This window comes from Heliangelus exortis, chromosome 22, assembly GCF_036169615.1.
Source record: "Heliangelus exortis chromosome 22, bHelExo1.hap1, whole genome shotgun sequence".
In the NCBI taxonomy this organism is placed as follows: domain Eukaryota; kingdom Metazoa; phylum Chordata; class Aves; order Apodiformes; family Trochilidae; genus Heliangelus; species Heliangelus exortis.
The window spans coordinates 6,558,773-6,582,500 of NC_092443.1; the positions used below are offsets into that span (position 1 = coordinate 6,558,773).

The window sequence follows — 23,728 nt, forward strand, 5'->3', positions numbered from 1 at the left end:
CAGGTCCTTGCCTGTGGCCAGCAGAGATGTGATCAAGATGAGGGACGTCTGTGTGTTCATTACACTGCCTACGCCTCCACTGACACACTTTACATTTAAAATACTGTTTCCATTGAGCTGGAGCATAAACACCAAGCATATAGACTTGGAGAGTTCTATTAGCAAGTGTAAACCATTTACTGCTTTGTCCTCCATGCACACAAGTCTTTGGAAGTCCATGTTCCCCATCTGCCCCAACTCTCGTTAACTGGTAACAAAGGCTTTGTAATGCACGTCTAGTTATTTACTTATTTATTTAAAAGCACCAGCTGTAGTAAAAGAAGCAATGTCCAGTTCTAACACTGATCGAGAACTCGTGTCTGCTCCATAAAGAAAAGCAGAAGCAGTAACTGGTGCCAAGGGCACAAGGGATGCAGAGGAAGAGTGTGGCCATGGTCCTGGGGATGAAAGCAGGCAAACAAAGGTATTTTACATGATAACCTGACATGAGAATTGTTGGTAAGAAAAGCTGACTCACAAGCCAATTGATTCATGCAAATAATCATTTAGGTACTAGAACACCACCTGAAGGCTTGACCAGATGAGTGGAAACGAAAGGTGCGGGGCAGACAGCCCAGCCCAAGGTCTAGCCCAGGCCCCAACCCAGCTTGGGCTGCTGGTGGTGAGCACTAGCCCTCTCCTGCCTAGCTACACTAACCCAAGTAGTAGGTAGTTATATTTCTCAAAGACCATTTGCTGCAAGTGATTAACGTTAATTTCATTTCCTGTGAGTCAATTTCCTTGAGATATGGTAAATAGGCTATTACCTGTTATTGACCTTTACTTTATTAAAAAGATATAAAATTAGCATTTATATATACATCCTTCCAAAAAAGTTTTTTTAATAAAGAAAAATATTTTTATAATCACATTATACTTGCTAGCCAAGGCTGTAGTTCCAAAGTTAATGTTAAATAAAGATGGTAATTAAGAGTGAATATGATGAGGATGATTTCTAAACTGATCTCAAGGACTGACCCCTTCCTTTGACTCAACTTGAATTTTTGCTCCCAAGCAGAGCTGGGTGGATTCAGAGGCAGGGGCTGGTGGCAGGGGAAGCCTCAGCCCTGCCCATGCTGCCCCTGCCCTCACTCCCTGCACCTCTTCCAGGATTTCCAGTCTCCACTGGGCAAGAGGGCACCACCAGCTACTGGTGTTTACAGGAACTCAGCTCCTGCTTCATGACAGCTTGCACTTCTGGGAGCCTACTCATCTCCTAGGTCTGACTTAAACTGAGCAGGAAGAAATTACATCAACATTTGATCATGAAAGCAAAAAGTTTATTCATGTTTGAAACTACATATAACTACCACGAGGAAGACTTTTCAATCCAGGGTGTAATCCAGTTAGAAAGTAACACGAAACGGTTTAATACATTAGAATCACTGCCACAAATTATTTTCATGACTCAATCAGTTTCAGAATCGCATACAATACAAAAGAGAGAGAGAAAGGGCCCCTGTTACACAGGGGGAAAGATACAGTACTGAATACTGAAGTCTGTATGCATTACAATTAGTTGTTGGTTTTTGCGTGGATTAGTAACAAGATGAAGAACATTCAAAATGTTTCTCAGTATTTACAACAGTTTCACTGTTTTGTGTTAAATCTAAGTCCCCATGTTTCCATTTTCTCTTCTTTAAAAGTTGCCAACGCAACCCTGATTCTTTTAAAAGATTACAATGTACATTACATTTCATGGGGAAACAAAGAGTTAATTACAAGATGCAAAAAGATAAGAAAGAGACAAACTACAGCGTGAGTATCGTTCAGAGGTAGTAAGTGAGCACTCTAAGCTACAGAACATGTTGAAAGTCTATTGGTTTGTATGAGTTCGCATGAGGTAATAAAGCTGTGTTTGATTGGTGAGATGTATAAATACTCTTTTGCTACACTATGTACAACACTCCGTATGATGGTGCTTTTTTCCTTTGTTTGTTTGTGGTTTGCTGCCAAGTAGAGATAACACATCTCGGCAGGCGTGTGCAGCACCCAGCTCGTACTGTAAAACCCCAGGTCCTGGCTTCCCCCGAGATCAGCAGCAAGTTTCTTCATCTCCTAAGAACAACCTATGTCCGGTGTCAAAACACAGAGAGGAGACTCGGGGTCCAGGTAGTTTTAGCAAGAAAAGATGCTCCTGGTTTCCATTCTAATTTGTAAGACAATAGATCACAACAAAAATGTGACGAATAAGGATTCTTAAACACAACCATTGTTAACCGAAATAACCAAACAGCTCATTTTATTCCAGCTCTATGAGAGATATGAAAAGATTAAACACAATCAAAGTCTGCAATTCATTTTGACTTTCCACAGAAATATGCACAAAGTTAAATTTAGGTGAGGTGTTTCTTTGTGTCTGCTCTTGCTATTGAGGTTAAACTTGTCCTGTACTTTTACCCTTAAGGCCAAGTAATTGGCAACTGTTAGACCAACATTGTTAAAACTGCTGATAATAAATTATGATAAAATAGTTACAGGGCTATAAACAATGCTAAATCTTGGCCTAATTGGATAAAGTGCTTTTTAACATTTTGTGTTTTAAGTATAAATACAAATGATTATGATACCTTTAAAAAACAGATTTACCAAGTTTTCTAGTAAGACAAGGTTTTACAGTAAAGCTGTAGGTGGTTGGCTACAAAAAAACTCTTTCCTTTTTCTCCTGTGACTCTGAATGCACTAATCAAGGCATCTCAGCTCAGGGAAAAAGTGTTGCTAGGAGATTAGTTAGAGGTATCAGAGTGCACACTTCCCGGCCCTTCTGTAGGGGAAGTCATAGAAGATGGAGTAGTTGCGTCCTGCCAGCCTCCATTAGCCTGAAAAGGGAAAAACAATTCAATTGATACAATTACACATATTAATTATACTGTGCACAGGAAGTATCAGACTGGCAAGCCCAGGACTTGGGAAGAGATGCATTACAAAGAAGATTTTCCTGCACTCCCTCTGGTTGCAGAATTTGTGGCAGGAAAAAGCAGCAGGTAAGCACGGGATGCTGGCAGCAGGCTCTGCGGTATTGCTGAGCCTTTCCCAGGAAGGAGAGCTGGGAAACTTTTTAGCCAAATGTTAGCTGCAATTTAGGACTTTGGGATTTGTGCAAAGACCATCCATACTTTAGTGAAGAACATCCCTTTGGCCAACACTTCAGCTTTCTCCCTTGAGAAGATGAGTCTGGGGCCATTGTGTTTAAAATCCTCACCTCTTTTGGCTTCCCAAAGTTGGGAATTGCTGCTCCTCACCCAGCATACCCCCCCTGGAGCTGCTGCACCCACTGAGCCTGTGCCCCTGCAGATACCACCCAGCACACGGACGTGGGGCTGTGAGGTGGGAAGGGCCTGCTCAGATGGGTTTTCCAATTATCCCTACATGCAGCCCCCATTCCAGCCACCTCTCCGTGTCTGGGCGTGCCGCCGGCCCTCACCACCACAGCTCTGCCTCAGCAAGAGCAGCGCTCAGGAACAAATTTGCCTTATGTCTCGGCCGATGGAGGCAATTGCTGAAATCAATGTCTGATCAAATTTCTGCTGTGGCAGACAGCTTGTCGCTACATATTTTTATGTCAGTCAGGAAGAGGGAGGCACGGGGCTCATGAGTTGGGGGATGCTGAGTGGAAGTGACGGGGAGGCCTCTGCACAGCCCACCAGAGCCACCCCGGCCCGCGCTCCCGCTGCCCCCCGGCCTCGTCAGGGACACTCCTGGGCAGGGAAAGGTTTGCCTATGCTAACGTATTTATGACGTGATTCATTACCAAAACCATCGGGGGCCTGGCTCGGCACCCTGGGCTGTGGGGACACCGCTCTCCCGGGAGGAAGAGGCAGGGGGAGCCATGGTGACTTGCCCGGCCCTCACCCCTTGGCACAGCCAGGCAGCAAAGCCCCCTCCCCCAGCCTGGCTAGATTTTACATTAAGAAATCATTCATCTATCATGACGAAAGAAAATGCTTTATGGCTCCAACAGGAAGAGAAAGAAGCCTAAGTAATTATCTCCTTTGCAGATGAAAAACAGCAAACAGAGGAGCTGTTAGCCTGACAAATGCAAAGGTTCAGCTTTGGCTTCACAAGTAAATTTAACAGGAACACCAACCTGCAATCCCATCAAGGCTAAAACCTCACCACCTGCATTAAAACACCCAACTGTTCAGACACAGGCTGAAAATGTACAAAATCCTGCTCTGAATGCAGAGGCACTACTGCTTCTTTATTTTTTAAAGATATGAGAATCTACTTAGAGAAAGAAAAACTCTTGTGCAGATATGAGTCTAAAGATATTCCATCTGAAGTAAACATCATTCCTCTTTTATCCAAATTTATAAACAACAAATGTACAATATTTTTACTCAGCTTGGCAGCTGGAGGAGAGGTTGTCAGCAAGCATTCTTTTTTTCAAATAAATTAATCCTTACTCTGGTGGTTTGAGATTATGCACTGTATTATACAACAGCGCCTTATCAGGCCTCATCAGTGAAGATGGAATTCATGTCTGTAAAATGCTGCAGGCAATCACAGTTTCATATTTTATCATGTTGATAAGGATATCGCAAATTCTCTGAAGCATTTCAAAACACTTAAATGAAAAAGGAGAAATGCAACTAAAAGGCTTTTTATATGGTTTGTTGTGGGTTATTATGAGTTATTTATAAACCCAAAAAGAAAGATTTGACATTTCAAATGTAAAAGATTTGAGTATTTAATGGTACTTTTTTCCCTTTACAATTGAACATCTTCAATCATATTTTAAATCATTAATATTTACTTTCATGGCAAGTGGAAACCAAAAAAGGGGTAAAAACCTCACTGCAGTATTTCACACTGGGTCTCCCCGCTTTCCCACGCCCACTGGCTCTGTGGGTTCCCAGCACTGCTCAGCACCCACACCCTGATCCACAGCAGGATGAGAAACACAGGGAAACACCCCCCAGGGTCAGGGGGGTGATTACTAGACAGGGAATTCTCGGCAGCATTTTAAAGTCCATGAATATGAAGGAAAACAAACAGAAGCCACCTTTCAAGCAAATGTGAAACATTAAAAAAAACAAAAAAAAAAAAACCCAAAAGCAAGCATTAATTGTTAAAGTTGTAAATGAGAGAAACAAGCTGGAAATGAAGGAAGAAAAGGATGTGCTGTGGAGCCCTCGGCACAGAGGCTGCTGCTGTGGGTAGTATTGCATCCCAGGCATTCATGCCAACAGAAGAACAGATCTCTGCATTTATTTATACTGGCGCCTTGCGTGCAGGCTACAGGGTCCAGCCTGCAAGGGTCTGAGCACTGTCAGATCCCATTGCTTACAGTGAGGGGTAGGACATTTAGCACCTATTACCATCAAGCCTATAATCCCTCAATTTACTAGCATCTGTTTGCCAGACTTACTACTCTCTCCCGTTCCGAGCAACAAGGCCAAAAGTACTTCTCAAACACAGGAAAAATGTGCACCCTTGAAATGGCTAAAAGTACATCAAACACACAGTCCTGCTGTCTGACTGCAGGCAATAACAAACACAAGTACAGTTATCTGACCATCTCTGCGAAGAACAAGAGCCTTCTCTCCAAGGCTATTACTTTTTAACTCATAAGGCTGAAAAATATGAAACTTTGAATCTCTTGTAGTCACAGCTCTAGGAACTTCTCTCTTCCTATGTTATAAAAAACCACTGCTGTACCAAGGGATATTTTGTGGTTCATCCCAAAGATGTCATACTAAAAAACACTATTGTGAGTAAGTAATACACACATTAATGACTGCATTTACCTGACACCATGCTTACGGCTCTCCAAACTACTGTTCCCCTGGGTACTCACATTTAAATTATGTGGACTGTACAGTGAATTTCCTCCCAAGCCATCATTGTATCCTCCCGTCTGATTGATAACATGACGCAGGGTATCCACCTTAAAGTAAGGGGAAACAAAATTCATCATTCCAAATCTATTAAAACATCATCACTTACAATAGGCAACATTTTGAATTATGTGAGCCAAAGGGGTTTAGCATCTTCTATGAAAGGCAAATTTATCAATCATGAATGACTGGCAGAATTTCAACAAATCCTTGCATGGTAAAGCCCATACATCTCTGCTTCTCACACCAGCCAAACAACTTCCTCACAGCACTGGATCCTGTAGGTCCTTCTTAAGTGTCTGCAGCAAAGTGCTGTGCATATAAATATGTGCTTGCATGTATGGGAGGAGATTATGGCATATACACTGCATATCAAACATGGAGTAGCCCTGTCTGAAAGAACTGGAGAAGTGGCTGAGAATGAGTTGTATTTTAATAGCTCGGTTAGATGTGTCCTAACATTTAAATAAATAAGTAAATAGAAGTTTGTCCAGTAAATGAAAGAAAGATGTTTTAAAAAATAAAAAAGGAAAAAAAAAAAAAGGAAGAAAATTCACTGGATTTAGTGTACATGGAAGTCAGATGCACCCAATCCCAGTCCATGAGCTCAAGCCAGAGCCGAATGCATTCACAAAGCTTAAAATTTCAATCAGAAAAAAATCACTGTTTCCTTTATCTTTGTGAAATTCAATGCTGGGGTAAGATAGGTCACATTCAGAAATATGCAGCCTCCACTCTGCAGTGAGGCACGGACCGTTTAATAGAGCCAGAGTAAGGTGGAATTTTTAGCCCAAACCCTACCCTGCTAGAAAGGCCCTACTTTGGGGCATTTCTCCTACCTGTGACTGCACATTGGCTCCGACTTGGGACCCCTGGTAAGAATCCCCATTCAGACTCTGCATGTTCATGAACATGTCCCCAGAATTTGGGAGGTTAAAAGAACCAGAAGAACCTGGAAAGGAAAGAGTTAGGTAGCTGAATAACAGAGAGCTGCAAATACATAACCCCAGAGACCTGAGGGCAGGGGAAGAAGAAGACAGGAGAGAAGAAGGAAAGGCAGTGGGCCACAGAGGAGGGCTGCTGGCCCTGGTGCAGGGTGAGCTCAGGCCACCGGCCTCCTGCCCACCAGCTCAACAGGTTCTGGCAGGGCTGGTGCTGGCTCCCACTGCTGTCCCAGAGTGCTGGGAGAGCTGGGACACCCCATGTGACCCAGCTCAGCATTTCCCTCTGGAAGAGCAGCCTGGCCAACAATGGGATTTCACATCGAGAGCTTTCCTCCAGTGGATTGCTTCACCGTGAGCTGCTCCCACCAAACACTTGGAGAAGAACTCATTCTGAGTCTGTGTTTAATGTCTCCTTCAAAAGGAAATGGCTGGCAATTCCCAATTAACAGATTTAGTACCATCAGAGGAAGAACCTTTTTCTTACTTTCTTTTGATTAAATTTTTTTTTTCCCCATGGATCTTTATACCCTTTAAAAGTTGTATACAACTAAGTCACAGCACAACTTCACTGTAAATAGTGTCAAACACATCTGTGCTTCAGGGGAACTTTTGCCTCTGAAGTCCAAAATGCAACTTCCTCTTTCCACTATCCCCTCTACTAATTTAATGCTTAGGTTTGCAACATGTCAGCAACACGCAAGTGAGACAATTTTTTAGTACTGTAGAAGAACATGTGGTAGAGCAACTCCAAAATAAAAGTTGCATCCTTAGATTTATATATATAATATCAATTCCATTTCAAGTAACCCAGAGTTTAAATTCTAATTAGTACATGCTAAAATATTCTTTGACATCTTGACAATAATAAAATCTTAACAGTTCTACAAAACCTGAGTTGGAGCTTGGCCTCATTTTACATTATTTTCATTGAATGAGAAAAAGCTCAAACTCCCTAGGGAACCTTCAAGGGCCTTCCTCTATGGATTGCCTCTCATGATGCTTTCGACACACGAGCCGGGTACCTACCAGAGTTTGGTGTGGTGGGGGAGTTTGTCTGGTTGTTCTGGACGGCCGCAGCCACGGCGTGCGCTGCAGTCACAGCTGTCTTTGCTGCGTAGAGATTGGCTTCTTCCTGGAACTTCCCAATGTTCTTCTTGTACCTGATTCTCTTGTTGCCAAACCAGTTGGACACCTGCAGTGGGGAGAGAGAGGTGGGAAGGGTGAAGGACACAAAGCGCTTAAACAAAGCATCATCACTTTGGGATGTCATGTTTGTCCCAGCAAAGATGTGCACCCCAGCCCGTATCTGCTGGGTGCTCCAGCGCCCTCAGCAGTAACCAAGGATCAGTCAAATATTACTATGGATATGAACATGACCTGGCTCTGCCTCTATGTTGGCAAACCAATGCATAAGGGCTGACTCTTTGATGATGACACATATCCTGGAGCTGGCTGTAGAATTCAGTACAGCATTGTATCCCACTACCATGAGCCATTTGTCAATGAAGTCAATGCAAGACCCCAGAAGCTGCTGAAGGGGGACCGAGGCCCAGTTGAGTGAGGGTAAGCAGGCAGCGAGCAATTGTTCTTTATTTTTGGGCTGGAACAACCTTGGCAGCCCTCTCATAGAATCGCGTTTGGTTGGCTGAAAATGAAAGGAATCATATAAATCAATAATGGCTGAGAAGTCACTTTGTCATCTCCCTTTGAAGATACTGTACTAAAGCCAAGATGGCTCACAGGGCACCGACTGTTAACCCAGGAAGAGGTCACGGTTGAAGCTCCTCAGAAAACTCCCTATGATCTTTCGCAGTGGCTTTGTTTAACATCAGCTGCAGTAGCAGAGGCTCCTAAATAACAAACCCACTCTGTAACACAGACAACAGCCAAGGTTGCCGAGACAAAAAAGAATCTGCAAAAACACAGAGGTAGAGAGGAGACAGTAATGGCACACATAGCTACTGGCCATGCCCACAGCAAGGGACCCAACCACTGGCACGGGGCGAGGCAGGGGCTGGGGCACCATGGTCCTCAGGGCCCTGCATCCCCTAAGCCTCTCCACCCCTGTGCCCCATCATAACCCTGGTAAGGCACCCTGCTGTACCTTATGCAGCTATAGCTTTTGTTTAAACACAATTAACAGAAAGCCTCTAGCTTTTAACAGCAATAGGAATGGTTCCTTATACGTTCTGTTCCCCAGATGATACTCCGCCATATTCTATATATTGCACTTAATATTACCTTGTCAGTCAGAGAAGCAATAATACATTAATGAAACCTAGAAAATAATTATTGTGGACAATCAGATTATGCTTTATTAACAGTTTCATAATTGAGGAATCTCTGTACATCAACTGTATTGTCCACGGGTGTGTGTGAGACCCCTCTGTTTATGCACACCCCTGGACCAATCAAACAACAGCCATCACTAATAAAGGTTTATTTAATTCTCACAGTAAAATTTTAATATCACCAGCAGCCTGGGGAAGCCTCAACGAGTAGATTTGCTTGACATCAGATCGTTTCTATTCTGCTAGTCCCAATACTTCTTAATCTTTAATATCAAGGCAATTAAAATTAATGGCCACTCATCCAGAGCCACTGTGGGCAGTGTTTCCTTGACATCAATTGTTTGATGGGATTACCTAGAGGTTAAACTAACAAGCAAGGTTTAATTGGAAGCAATGAGAAGAGCAGCAATCGTACGTTATATTTAACCCACATACCACATCTCAATGAATACCCAGAAATGTTAAACCATTCCTGAGATTAAAGCCAGCACCCTGTGCACCAGCACAGCAGTGCCCGGGGCTGCCCCAAGCAACCACAGCATCTCTCTTGGGGCAAGGCAGTCCCCCCTCGGGTCCCTTGGCGTCCTGGCTGAAGGACTTTTCCCTCTGCCATGAGAACCCTCCACCAGGGCTGCAGCAGAACCTGACCTGGGTCAGGGACATGCAGAGGCTCTGGCCACAGCCAGGTGGGCCTAGCAGCTGGATGTCTTGGGCAGCTGGATGTGTTGGGAAGAGAATGGGACCCTGCTGGAGCAGAGGCTGAGCCAGGCAGGATTTACCACCATGGCATTCTTCCCATGGGGCTGGGCTGGCTCGCTGCCTGCCCAGGGCACAGCTCACCCTGCCCTCGCCCCTGGCACCTGCAGTGGCCACTGGGATGTGGGTGCTGGTCTGACCCTGGTCAGCACTGGGACTGCTCCATGCTCAGCCCCAGCTCAACCCAGAAAGTTGTCTCCATCACAAGCTGCCTCACAACACATTTTTCATTAAAATAAACTATCTCTTCACATAAAAAAACAATGAACATCTTTCTCCTCCTGATCATTGAAAGCCAATTAATTAATTGTGCTTAATTGTATATTACATTTCAAACAATACTGTTGCACTTATTTATCATGTTAATTGCAATGTTAAATAAAAAGACAATAAATTATTACTTAAATCATCAAGATGCCTAATGTGGGATTTGGGATAGGGCAGGCCTGCCTGCACTGGCTGATTTCACGGGATAAATCAGCACTTGTTCTGCAAAAGACACAGCTGACACAAAAGCATCACTGCTGAAATTAGTGAACTACATATTTATGGATCACAGAAATTTTTCCATTGTGTTTCCAAGTGTTTGTAGCACAGTTTATGTTCCATGCCTAATTAAATGGCACAAAAGGGAAAATTTTGAAAATCCATGTGGCAGAATCATGGTACATGATCTCAAGCTAATAATTTTACCTCTGGAAACTATTTAATTAAGCTTGTACCTTTTTTTGTCATCACTTCCCAAATGAAGAGAAGGGGTAATAGCCTATACATCCACAGCTCTCCCTGCCAGTCTGCTTATAGAAACAAACACTCAGATGAAGCAGGGGCAGAAGGGATGTCAAAAAGCAGCTTCTGCATTCTTTCTTTAAAAGAATTTTAAATATATTCTCTTGTCAAGCACATCCTTCTTTTGTTTGAAGCAGTGAAAAATTTTATTGCTGTAATCCACTGACATGCTTTCAGCAATGACTATGCCCTTTCTACAGCCCACATGATAGACTGATAGTTGTTCGTGACACCCTGGAAGAGGCTCATCTGCAAAAGTATAAAACATCAGCCTCGCAGCCATGGGAAGGGGAGAACAGATGATACAGTTTATCTCCCTCCAACACGTGCTGATCGGGTAGCTCTAAATTACAGCCGACGATGTTCTCTGTTAAGGACATTTTTTTACCTAGAATTACCTTTTCTGTACTCTTAAAAATGAAATTGTGTGAGGTGTTCATCTTAATAAATAGTTTGCCTTTATGCTTTTCTTGAAAAACCTTCTCTACATATTATTTTAAACACCAATATCAAAACTGAAACCATCTATCTCCTATCTGCAACTAAATGATTCCGGGAGACAATTTTCTTTGCAGCACAGTAAAGTGCTATGGCAGCAAGATTTCCAGTGAGCTGCCTAATCTGGGGGGAGGATGACCCAAACCACTCACTAATTAGGTATTTGAGGAAGAAAATGTTCTGCCATGAATCTGCCCCCAGCATTTACAAGGCACTCACAGTACAAGAAAGGAACACCTTGGATCATCGTTAGGAGAGGCTACAGGGAAAGGCTGGCTGAGCCAGGGAAAGGACAAAGCCTCTTCATCAAACATGAACCACAAGCTCCAGCAGTTTGGAAAGCCATCCGTTAACATTTTTTTTCTTCTTTCCCATCTCTTTGTGCCTCCAGGGCGTTTGCAGCACGGGAGGGGAGTAGGGCACAGTGCCAAGCACAGCAATGTCTGAGGCACTCCTGGTTGAGGCTGGAAACACGTGCACTTAGAGACTTTTCATAAAAGCCCTGTGCAAGGTGTAGCTCAGTCACTCGCTTGGATGCCATTGCTCATCCCATGTGATCCTACTCCTGCCAGTATTCTAAATGATTGCTCAATTCACCCGATTTCTGGATTGCATCCTCTGATTTCTGCTGCCAACCACCAGAGCAGTGTGCACTGCCTATTTTACACTGCTTGCTCAGAACTTTTCTGCTAGATGACCTCAAAAATATATCCATTTTTCAGTACAAAGAAAGACAACTCCAGCCAGTTTGACCTAGTAAATACCAACTAACCCTACAATCCCACCGTGCAGCCTTTGGAAGGGCCTTTGAACACTGAAGATTAGTATGTCCATAGGATTCACATTTCCCAGTTGTGACAGCAGATCTATCAGGAACTTAAGCAACCAGGGGATCACAAGCACTCCCTCTCTCTCATACATGCTCCTCTCCCATTAGCTGATACATTGCCCCATTTTCGGGCTGGGGCTTTCCCCAGACATTTGTAACACCTTGTTAGAGCAAAGCTCTGGCCCCAAACACACACCTCAGGCAGCTCATGCCCAGGGCATGTGCTCAGCTCTGCCCATGCTCCAGGCTGGCACACATCACCCTGCAGAGCCCAGGCTGCTGCACGCGGAGCTACAGAGGACGCAATGCAGCTACTCCCCATCGCTCACCCAGACTTCCTAATGGATTCAAGAAACAACTAATTCATGCTCATATCAAATATTAAAGAGACAAACCTATATTCATGTCACAGGCTCACTGCTGCTGCTACATTTTTGGGCCATCTGCCTGCCTTTTATTTCACTCTACAACATATACATTAAATCTTATCAAACAACCAATTAAGAAAGAAATCAGATCTATTAGCACTAGAAGCAATCAGTTATGACTCCTCAAATGTTCCATCTCATTTCCTTCAGTCACTTCAGCCTTATCTAGCTCTAGCTTTTTATCTGTCCACTCTGCGGGATCACTAACTCCTTCTCTGCCAGGGACAATTCACTATGTGCCAGGTGGACAAAGAACAGCTCTCCAGAAGGTCTTCTCTGCTCTTTGCCATGCAGTCTCTCACAATTACATTTTGCCAGCAGAATTGGACAACTTTTGGTTTCTCCAAGATGGAGTTGATGGCACTGCCTCTCCTAACAACACAGAAGTTTTTGGACAATAGTTACTGGAGGAATTGCTATAAACCATCTCATGCCAAGATCAGTGAAACCAGCAACAAGACATGGGCCTGCAGACCAAGATGCCCAGGTACTCGTCTGTTCTTGGGCTGTTTGCAGTCATCCACAGCAGCCACAGGAATACCTTTGGGGTCAGGAGAGCTGCCCAGCAGCCACCACAATGCCCCTGTACCTGCTGGGCTGCAGTCACTCACTAACAGTGATAAAGGAGCGATGTGAGAGGGAACAAATTTGGTGCTGAATTCCCCCCCAAAAATTCCTACCCATAACCAGAACAACTTGTAAATGGACCAGGAGAAACTGTCCCCACTTCTGTCCTTAACCTTCCCCTAGCACCAAGCATACATGCTTCCCACCCTGCTCAGAGCACGGTCCATGCTGTGTGTTCAGGAACGAGCAAGGACAGAGCAAGGCACACGCATCCCCACTGGACTCTCATGTCAAAGGGCAGTTTTACTCAGGTTTGTACTGAAGGTGCACCCAAAGTCATTTAAGCAATACCAAATCTGGGGGAGCTGGGTGCCCTTTTATTTTACAGTCTTCAATAAAGTCCCTGAATTTTTCATGCATTCAAAGGAAACCTATAAAGTAAATCTCAACTCAGGTCTTAATTATAAAGAGCTAAAGGTTGCATTGCTAATAATGCCAATACTGCAGCATGCAATCATTAATAGTTAACACATTTGCCTCAGGCATTGTTCCTCTGAAGGACCTGAAATATTGATAAGCAGAACTGGTGGAGAGAACACAGCACACCAGCCCTCACCATAGGCAATGGGGAAGCTGAAGAACTTAGAAACTCTTGGTGAGCTTTTCCTGCCACCCAAGTGCAACCTTTTCCAAGCTGAAGGAATCAGATTTGCTGTGGGAATAATTTGGTTTTCTAACACACAGGCCATGGGAAACACAGAGTGCTGTTTTGCTTTCTAAGCAGTCTGATGAAAGGAAAGGGAAGGAAAGTTCAATGGAGCAGTCACATTCTACCATCCTGCTGAACTTTATTGTGGTCAATATTGCAAATCTGAAGGGATTTCAAAGGTGTATTGGGCAAAGACCTTCTCCATATTGCACACTTCTGTTGGGAGCACCTTCCAGAGTCAGGAGGGAGATGGCATGTTTGCAGGGGAGTGGGGAGGCTGATGCACTGCCCAGGGAGTAGAGGGATGGAGGCCAGGTGCTTACCTGCTTACACCTGCTGCTTACCTGCGATACTGTGATGCTGCATTTCTTTGCCAGCTCTTCTTTGGCTTCTTCACTGGGGTAGGGGTTACTGAGGTGGGAGTAAAAATACTCATTCAAGATTTCTGTGGCTTGTTTACTGAAGTTACGCCTTTTCCGTCTGAAATGAGACAAGAAAACCATGGCTGTACTTCAAGATGCAAACAGGACTACAGCAGGGGAGGAAGCAACCTCTGTTTCACATGCCTGGGCTGCAGCATGCAGCAACCCAAAGGCTCCATCTTAGTGAGCTGATCCCTTTGGTGCCCTGGGGCTGTTGCACAGGAGCCAGGGTGACGCACCAGGAAGGGATGGGGTGGCTCAGGACCTATCCTCACCCAGCACTCAACGAGCTCATTGGCTTCCATCAAAAAGTGGTTCCTGGGGCTTTGCGAGGGAGACCCATCTGTACACCCTCCTGTCAAGCCAGGCCCGGACTCCTGTGCCCCGTGGGGCAGGTGCTGAGGTGTGCGGCCTCGCTGGGAAGCAGAGCGAGGCAGCAGTGGCCTGGATGGTCCCAGCCCCCCAGCACTGCAGGCCGCGCTCCCACCGCACGGACCATGAGGGCTGCAGCTGCCTCCGAGCCGCCGCCGGCTGCTCTCCTTCTCCCCAGAACATCCTCTAGAAAGCAGCAGTTAAACATTTCCTTCGGAGCTCCCTTCCCCTCAGGGCTGGTTGCAATCAAACTGCCTGTGCCCCAGGCCAGCAGGCAGCCGAGCGCAATCCCCAGCGCTCTCTTCCAGCAGTATCACGATGCCGCTAACTACGCTGTATCCTGGAGCAGGCAGATTCTCTCCCTAGAGCTATGTTTATCTCATTACTGTGCTTCCGCTCATTTTGCCTTATTTACCTTCCTCCTTTTAAAAGAAATCACTTTAAAATGTGCATCTGCAAGCTTTACCTTTTGCAGTTACTGGAGCTCTCCATAGACATTTCCTCCAACTGTTTGTAATTACCCTAATTTGCCACACCTGCCAGTGACCTCCTTGTTAATAAAATTATTTTGCTCTTGTTTAGTTCCTCACAGCTTTCAGGTGTGAAGCATGAGCTCGCTGCTGCAGGCAGGCTCGGCGTGGTGCCTGCTGCTCCTCCCTGCTCCACCGGCCCCGCTCCTGCTCCGCCGGGTTCTGCCAGCTGCTCTGCGGAGGGGATGGAGCTGTGGGCTGATATCCCACCTTGTCGGGGTTTTCAAACAGAGCTGGCTATGCCTACAAACCCCCTCTTAGCCCCTCTTTGTCTGCTTCCCCGCATCCTGCTGAAGGCCCAGCCTGCTCCAGAGACTGGCAGGCTGCGGGCATGGTGCTGGGCCCCAGCAGAGACGCGGGTGTCTGGGGACACCTGTGCTGGTGGGGAGGGGTTCGGGGCGCTGCCTCTCCCGCGCCCCACTCAGGTGACAGCTGGCTGTGAGACGGGCCAGCAGGTCTGGCTTTCTGGAGCATCATGGCCCTTCTCACCTCGAGCACAGGCAGCTGCCAACCCAGCATCAGCCATGGCCCCTGGGCACGTCCCTCCCAGAGAACTTGGCTCTGCCATTACAGGGTCAGTGCTCTGCGAGCCTGGCCTTATGCTGCCAGACATTGGTACCAGCAGCCATTTAACTATCTGCTGGGGTGACAAAACAGCCCCCTGCACAAATCCTGTATGGCTCCCACACAAGCAGAGTAAACTAGCAAGCATCAGGTAAACAAAACACAACTTTGTACAACAATATGTAGAAAAAACGGTGCTTAGTAAAGCTCTTTGCAGAAAACCCCTTCCCACAACAGCTGCTGGGGGAGGGATGGAGGTTCTTGGCTGTGTCCTGGGCCAAGCTGCCTCTCCCATGCAGAGATGCAGGGCCGGATTGCCCAGCAATTGCCCCTTTCCACCCCAGAAAGAGCAGGGGCACTTGCCTCTGCCTTACCTGGCATCGAGGAACCTTGATCTTAAAATCATTACTGCTTCACAAGTACTTTGTTTGAGTTGCATCTGGATGGAGCTGAATTTTCGATGAATGATGCCCACCATCCTTTCAATCTCCTTGGGAGAAATGGGACGTGTCCGGCTCTGTTCTCTGAGGAGGTTCATCACATGTGTGGTAAATTCGTTACATGCCTGCAAAGGAAGGAGAAGCTTAGAAATTGCTTGGTACCATCCCACAAGGCCACAAGTTTGGGTCTGGCTGCTGGGGGGGGGCAGCTCTGGGGGGAGCTAAGGGACCCTTGTGCTGCCCCATCCCCTCTACATGAGTGCAAATACTCTGTCCTCGAGACCTGGCACTGTCCTGTGGCAGCCAGGGGAGCCAAGCAGCAGTGGCACAGCTCCTGCCACATTCATCACTCTCCGAGCAGGCTACAGCCCTGGCCAAACCATGGTGAAGAGGAGAGCTGCCTGTGATGGCTGCAAGCAGGCACAGGGTATGAGCAGGGACCAGCACACACTCAGCAGCCAAGTGAGCAAATCCTGGCCAGGGCTGCCTGTCCTGCAAGCACCAAGCCATAGGCAGGCAGCGGGCAGGGATAATACCGTGCAGTAGGAGAGGGTCTCCAGACCTTTCTGTGCCTCCCCTCAGAGGGTGGGTTTCAGCAAAGACATGCCCAAGCCTGCCCCATGCTGCTGAGGGGCTGGCGGAGGGAAGAAGCACAAGGAGCCATCAATTACCAGTCCCAGACTACACAGGTGGATGGACATGATGATATAAACTCCAGGCTGTACCATCAACAGACGCTGCCTGCTCCAAGCATCCGCATGGCCAGGCGGCTGTCACGCTGCAGCCTGGCTAACCCCACACAGGCTGGAAACTGCCACCAACTCTCCTGATTTATGTCTCCCTTATCTCTTTCAAAAACAAACCCCAGGACTGCTGTCTGCCAGGCAGAGCGGTGTGACAGCTATGGGGTAATCCCTTCCTGAGGCCAGCTGGTATCTGGTATCTGTGTGACTCTAGCTCCCCTTTTTCTTCTAAAGCCAAGGTGGAACATATCTATGTAATTTGCCTGGCAACTACACTTTCATGGATTCTCCTGCGTTTCAGTAGATTGTGCAAGGGAAAGAGTTAAAAGTTAAAAGTTTATGCATCTAAAAACTCATAATTTCCTATAACATTTGCTGAACGTCTCGCAACTTATTAAGTGAAGCCATCTATGAATGCAAATGCTGATTAGCAATTTGGCAATAGCCCAACATTCACAGAATTCACATAGCTTTTCTTTAAACCAGTAGTTCATACATGATTAATTAGAACATCTCATTTATGTAGTGTGCACTTTAGCTCATTACTCTAAGTAAAATTCGTTAAGTATTTACATTTAGATAATTAAAATCTGGGTACACCCTTAAGAAAGATGCATACACTTCAGGCAAAGTGATTTTTTTTTCTTTACACTACTGAAAGTAAATTACAGGCTAATTTACATCCTTGCAGCACCGGTTGGGAGGCAGCACTGGCGAGCCACGCCGCGGCTCAGTGAGCCTTGGTGCAGGTGCCCTTCGCCTGCCACTGCCGAGCACTGAGGTCCTGGTGCCACAAAGGCTGCACCAGCTCCACGCCAACACACACATGACACATACAAAAGGTTGGGTCCAGCCATCCGATCAACAGCAAAGGCACCAACTTAGTATCAACTGGTAAATGATTCACAGAGAGAAGGTAACGTAGGCACCAAAACGCTGCAGCTCACAAGCAAGCAGCTCTGTCCCAAAGGTACGGCCAGATCCTAGTATTTGGCACTGGAAGAACATTTCAGACACCCAGCTTGCCACCTGTCCCCTTGTTTGCAGATCTAGGAAATTCAGTTTTAAAGTACAATAAAAATGGCAACTGTTGCATTAAAAACCTTTTCAGATGTGTCTTTTCTATGAGAAATATTTCTCCACATAGTTTCAAAAACGGTATGTTTCAAAGCTAAAGTGTCTTGCTTTCAAGCAGCAAGAATCTTTCTCTGAATTTACTTGAATTGCTTGATGAGGATTCATTTGGTTACAGCTACTTAGAGAGCCGGGTTTGAATTTATCTCCACCAGCACCTCCCATCTGCAGAGCTGCTTTAGTGCAACGGAGTGGAAGTAAGCTCAGAGGACTCTGATGCTTTGTCTTGTTTTCTCTTGTTTATTTATAGCGTCCGAGCTACTTGATCCCTTTTTCAGTACTATTTTTCAGGCCTCTGCTCAGTGCCCAAGACATTATTAATAATGTCAGGTTATAAGTGATGGCCTTGTTAACCTGCTCAGAAACCTTGTAGGAGCAGGGATGCTCCTGCTAGCCTTAATGCTTCATCAAGACTCCTCAGACAAGCACAAGAAAAAGAGAGGAAATGGCCCAAAACAGTCTTCAGGGGCACAGTGTCAGCCAGCTCTGTGAGGCGGGTGGTGTCTTCTGAGCAGCCACACTTCACCCCAATTTGGGGTGAATTCAGAAGACATCTGTGAACTCAGGAAGCAGGTTCCCAGCTGCTCCGGGAGGTCTGGGACCCTTACAGTACTTTTGCCTACAGCAAAAAATGTATTTCAATGTAATTATAGAAGATAGCTTTCAATATGTCATCTCTATTATAGTAGCTGTAAATTATGGACAGAGCTGCCTGTGTATGGCCATTTCTCCCGGCGCACAGCAAGAGGAGAGCTGTGTGATGGCGTGACACACTTTCCATTTCTTTTTTCTTTTTTTTTTTTTTTTTCCAAGTGCATTCTCCTAACTGGCAACAAATGTCAGGATCAAACTCTGCCTGGGAAGCATCTCCAGGAAGCTGCTCTGGTTACTGCTGCAGCAGAGCCATGGGAACACCCCTACCAGGAGGGAGGATGGCTGGTGCAGCTCCCAGGCACAGGCAGGTGCCCCTGTGTGGGGCTAGACTGCTCCCTGGCTGCAGGAGGGCACCCACATCTCGGGAACCTGCAGCCACTGCAGGCGGAGATGCAAAATTCCAGCTGCCTCTAGACTGCAGAGATGGGCACTGTGCTGAGACAAACCAGCAGGAGACAGTTTGCTGCAAGGCTGGGGAAATTATCATATTTCTGTAGAGAAGACGTTGCTGGGTGTCAGGATCAACAGGGAAGCATACATGTTTCAGATCAGCTCCACCTCTCTCTCCTTCTCCTAGCAGCACTTGAGCATCCTCCAAAGTTTCCTGTGGTGTGGACGGATGGCTGTGACATTTCAGCTGAAACCTTTGTAAATGGAGCTACAGGGCTAAAAATGCTGCTGCTTCCCCCACATCATTAAACTTATTAGAGGCAAAGGACACTTGCCAGCAAACAGCTGCAAGCACCAACCTGCTGTTGCTTTGGCCCCAGATCTCTCGCCAGCCTCTCTCCCTGTGGTTTTAAGACACAGTCCTGCTGGATGGTGCTTGTTAATCCAATGGCCATCCACACCTCAGCACTGGCGGCTGCACATGGGGCCCCACCATGCAAGGGGGGCCCAGGGGTCCACACAGCATGTGGGGAGTCCCTGGAAGGTGAAGGGTTTCATTCGAGGAAGAAAAGGAGATTATGCACAAAGCCCCTGTGGATTATTTGCTCAGTTATTTGTTTACTACTTGAACAACACAGTGAAAGAGGTGGCACAGAAAAGGCAGGGCTGCTGGTACCTGAACCACACCATACCACCAGCACCTGAATGGTCCCCTGGCTCCCCATATCCACTCCTCACCACCTCCTGCTTCCACACACCACTGGCGCGCGGCCGGCAGAGGCCGGCTGTGTTGGCACAGCCTGTCACAGGCCATGCCATTGCTTCTTGTGGCAGAAAAAAAAAAGAAAAGTAGCCAGAGGCTTTTGAGAGGGTCTCAGACCAAAAAAAAAGGAAAACTCTAAAATAAAAAGCTGTCCAGACACCCAGGCTGTGCTTTACGCTGGCAAGGCCGGGAGGGGACACGTGCCAAGGCCCAGCAGCAGGGCCGGGGAAGGGGCCGGACACACCATGTGCTCCCCTCATCGCCTCATGGTTTTGAGTGGTTTTATCACCACCTCTACATCTCTTTTGTGGTTTTGGTCTGTACAGCCCAACACTGTGCTGTAAAGGGCTGGGGGCAGGTATGGGACCTCCCTGCTCCACTCAGGAAACCACCAGATGATGACGTTTGCTGAGCTGTTGAGGCTCAGGGTTTACAAGTGTTATTAGGACACCTCAGGGAGCAGAAAATGAAGACATTGCTTGAGACTTGTGAGGGCCAGGGGTCTTGTGCCATTCTTCCCTCCCCTGTCTCCTTTGATGCCATTGTTCACTGCAAACCAGTAGAGAGAGGAGGCAGAGCAATCTCCCTCATGGGTTACTGGGACACCAGGGCAACGCAGCCCCTACCCCACAGGCAGGAGCCGTGCTGGCCCAGTACCAGCCAGCAGTACTGGCAACTGCTCCTGGTGCCACTGGAGCAGCTAATGTGGCAGGTCACCAGGTCCCAGCAATGAACATGAGCCCACAGGTCTATGCAGCACTCTCTTTACTCCTAACAAAGGCACTGAGTGCCAGTGTCTGCCTGAAAAGGTTTCCCTGGGAATCCCATACTTCCTAGCCATTGTAGCTCCTGATGCCAGACCAGACACTGACAGCACCTCACTGCCTGCTCCCTTCCAACCTACAGCTGGCCCACCATGGCTGATCCTGGTCCTGGAGCCTCCCACCACCTGCCCCAGGGGCTGTGATCACCAGCATGGCCCTCACCTGCCTGCACTCCCCAGCACACCAGACCCAGCCCTGCAACACTTCACCATGGGGCACAAACGTGGCACCAAGTGACAGACAGCTCTGCTCCTCTCCCTCTCTGAGCTGGCTCCACGGGGAACACAGGCTCAGGTTCTGCTTTGGTGTGGTTACAGACAACAGAAACACTCAGGCATGCAAGACATGCGTCCTGGATCCAGCGAGCGGCTCCTCGAAGCCCGACGGAATCCCGCAGCATCCCGGCTCTTTACAGGGAGAGTGGGGTGGGGAAGGGGAGGAGGGGACGTGGTCCGGAGCCGGGCAGCGGCGGGTGCTGGCAAGCGGAGGTGCAGAGGAAGCAGCGGCAGGTACATGTACAACTGAGAGGCTGATGTCTGACCTGTTCATATTTCTCCAGCTCTGTGTGATAGATTTGTCTGATCTGGGTCAATTTGGCTCTGTAATCTGAGTGTTCAATAGAGTTATCTGAAGACCCTCCAGAGGCTGCTGCGGCTGCAGCTGCTGCCGCCGATCCCCCACCTTTCTCCGGACCTGAGACTCCTTCTGCCAGAAGCATATTGTCTAGTCTCATTAGCTGGGGATCGGGAGGGTCTTCCTCCTGGGCTCCTCGGATGCTCAAACCTTGGGGCAGAAAAGAGAGAACAAGAGAAAACACAGTCAGTATTTCTTGCATCTGCCAGGCTGCTGCCTGCTCACTGTGCGCCTGTGGGGACCCGACCTGCCCTCGACCCTTCTGCCATCCCAGTGGTCATCCCAAACAGGACCCTCCTTGGGGCTGCCCCGAGAGCTGAAACCCAGGCAGTGCTGCAGCACCCTCTTGATTCCCATGTAGAGCAGGAACCCCTGAAGGGGGCTTTTAAGGGACTCCACAGAATTTTAAAATTCTTCAGCAAGTATTAAAGGAGCGTTCTCATGAGCACAGAGACACACACCTCCCCCTTTTTTTCCGAGACAGAGCTAAATTTGCACCAGGCTGGCATTATCCTATACGTCATAACACTTTGATGCAAGACCATGTGGTGAAAGTAAGTGCATTATTTATTTGGAAATAATTGATTTTGCTTCTCCTTTCCTTCCACTACATTCCTCACAGGGAGTCTTGCACCAGTGGATGCCACCCCTCCTACAAGGTCCAAGCATTGGTTCAAAATGACTGGGGAAAAAGCTGCCAATCCCTCCTCAGCTACAGGAGACTTCAAGCAAAAAGCAGGCAGAAATTTGGTTGCTATTAGAATGCTGGGACTCTGAGTGTATGTTTAAAATTGCCACTGCTCTTGCACTGTACTGTTGGGAACAACACTTTAAATCTAATTTTTGTTTTAAATTGAGAATTTCCAAAGTGATGCTCAGTCAGCAATCTCTTCCGTGTCCTATAGATCAAGGCTGACAATTTGTAAGTTTAATCAGGTCATACAGGCACAGTGCCAAGCTGTTATCAACAGTGCTGAGAAAAAAGTTTAAAAATAATTACAGCAGTACAAAATCACTAGAGCCATGGCTTCTTGAATCAACATTTCCATTAGAGATGTAACACAAGCGTGTACATCCCAGCCCAATTAACCTCTTTAAATCTGTTTAGGAGTAGGTATTCATGTTCTGGATAGAGAGGATCTCAGGGGTCTGACCCCCTGACTGGCCAACCTTCCAGTCTCAGGATAGTACAGCATTAATTTTGCTCTAATATACACATTTTAAATCTGCCACCCTCGTTTAAAACCATAATTCTATATAATTTAATGGGAAAAATAAAAATGTCTCATCATCTCTTTAAATTATTTGACAATACAATGCCTTGTCCAGGCATGCCTCAGGGCTGGGCCATGCATGCTGGGGACAGCCACACCAGGGCTGGGCCACCCATGCTGTACATGAGGCCAGGCAAGACAGTGCCACTCTTGGGGGCCCCCACAGCAGGACTGGTGCTGGTCCCTGGCTAAGGGAGCCCCATCCTCACCCCAGCTGCGATGGGACCCCTCTGTCCCTTGCCCCCTCCTCTCCCCTGGAGTTCCTGACCTGGCTCTTGCACAGCTCCTAAACCATGAGCTGCTGCTGACAGCAATGGTTTTCCTGTGCTGTTCTGGTGAGCTGTTCCTCCTGTTTATCTTTTTCCTTCTCTGCTCTGGTGTCAGTATGTTTAACAATGTTCTGGTTTTAATCCACTCTGGCTCCTGTTCCCTTTTCATGAATGATTCCTACTGCTGATTTTCCTTTTTGTTTCTGGACTGCTTCTCAGTCCGTGTTTCCTGTGCTCTACTCCAGCTGGTGTTGCCCAGCTGCATTTCTGCTCTGAAACTCTGTCCCCCTCCCATCACAGAAGCAGTCCCGCTCCACTCCCCGATGCTGCAAGATGCCAGGCCAAAATCTGCAGTAGAATAATTTGGTACAGTTTCTGCGATTTCTGCATCATTTACTTCCACAAATAGACCAGAGATTACAGGGCTTTGTCCAAAATGACACTACCCATTCAGACTTAAATTAATATTCAAAATCCTCAGCCCTACTACTATAAATATGATGAAGGACAGTAAATGTTCCCCAAGGTTTAAACCCAAAAGCTGAGATCTCCAGTGAAAACTGAAAGAGCTGGTGAGAGGCCCTGAAGCACAAGAGGAAGAAATTCAGATGAGGACAATGACGAAGCCACTAAGGTGTTTCACACACAACCCTAACGCATATCTCTACAGTGGGTGACAGAGAGGTTGGCACACTGTGTTTATCTTAACAGTAAGGAACCCTCCCATGTCCGAACCACCCAGTCCAGAGTGCACGAGCCTGCAGACAGCCCACAGACAAAGGGATGACAAAGTGTGGGGGGGATATAACATTTATTTTGCCCCTGAGTGAAATGCATCATTCATTTGAATGGCAAAGCCACAAGTTGATTAACTGATCCTAACAAGAATTAAGCTGTGTGTTAATTCAGATCTTTCCTTATGAACTATAGGAAGCAGATCAGCACAGCTAATAGGGTCTGGTGTCCCTGGGGGCTGGGGACAGTAAAACTGATGAACTCCTCTGCAATCAGTGAGACATGCAGCTC

General features: G+C 46.8%; 1 protein-coding gene across 5 annotated transcripts in view; it reads right to left on the reverse strand.

The window, feature by feature from the left end:
- Window positions 1–1,297: 1,297 nt before the first annotated feature.
- PBX3 (PBX homeobox 3) overlaps window positions 1,298–23,728 on the reverse strand; it is a 102,891-nt gene continuing 80,460 nt past the window's right edge. For 3 of the 5 annotated variants that reach the window (XM_071766250.1, XM_071766249.1, XM_071766251.1), the window contains 7 exons: window positions 21,068–21,309; window positions 15,953–16,143; window positions 14,035–14,170; window positions 7,850–8,015; window positions 6,719–6,831; window positions 5,840–5,929; window positions 1,298–2,858 (listed from right to left, as the gene is read on the reverse strand). In XM_071766250.1, the coding sequence (XP_071622351.1) occupies window positions 2,766–2,858; window positions 5,840–5,929; window positions 6,719–6,831; window positions 7,850–8,015; window positions 14,035–14,170; window positions 15,953–16,143; window positions 21,068–21,309 (1,031 nt within the window). In that variant the 3' untranslated portion in view covers window positions 1,298–2,765. The remainder of the gene's footprint in view (window positions 2,859–5,839; window positions 5,930–6,718; window positions 6,832–7,849; window positions 8,016–14,034; window positions 14,171–15,952; window positions 16,144–21,067; window positions 21,310–23,728) is intronic. The other 2 variants (XM_071766253.1, XM_071766252.1) reach the window with 1 other exon arrangement.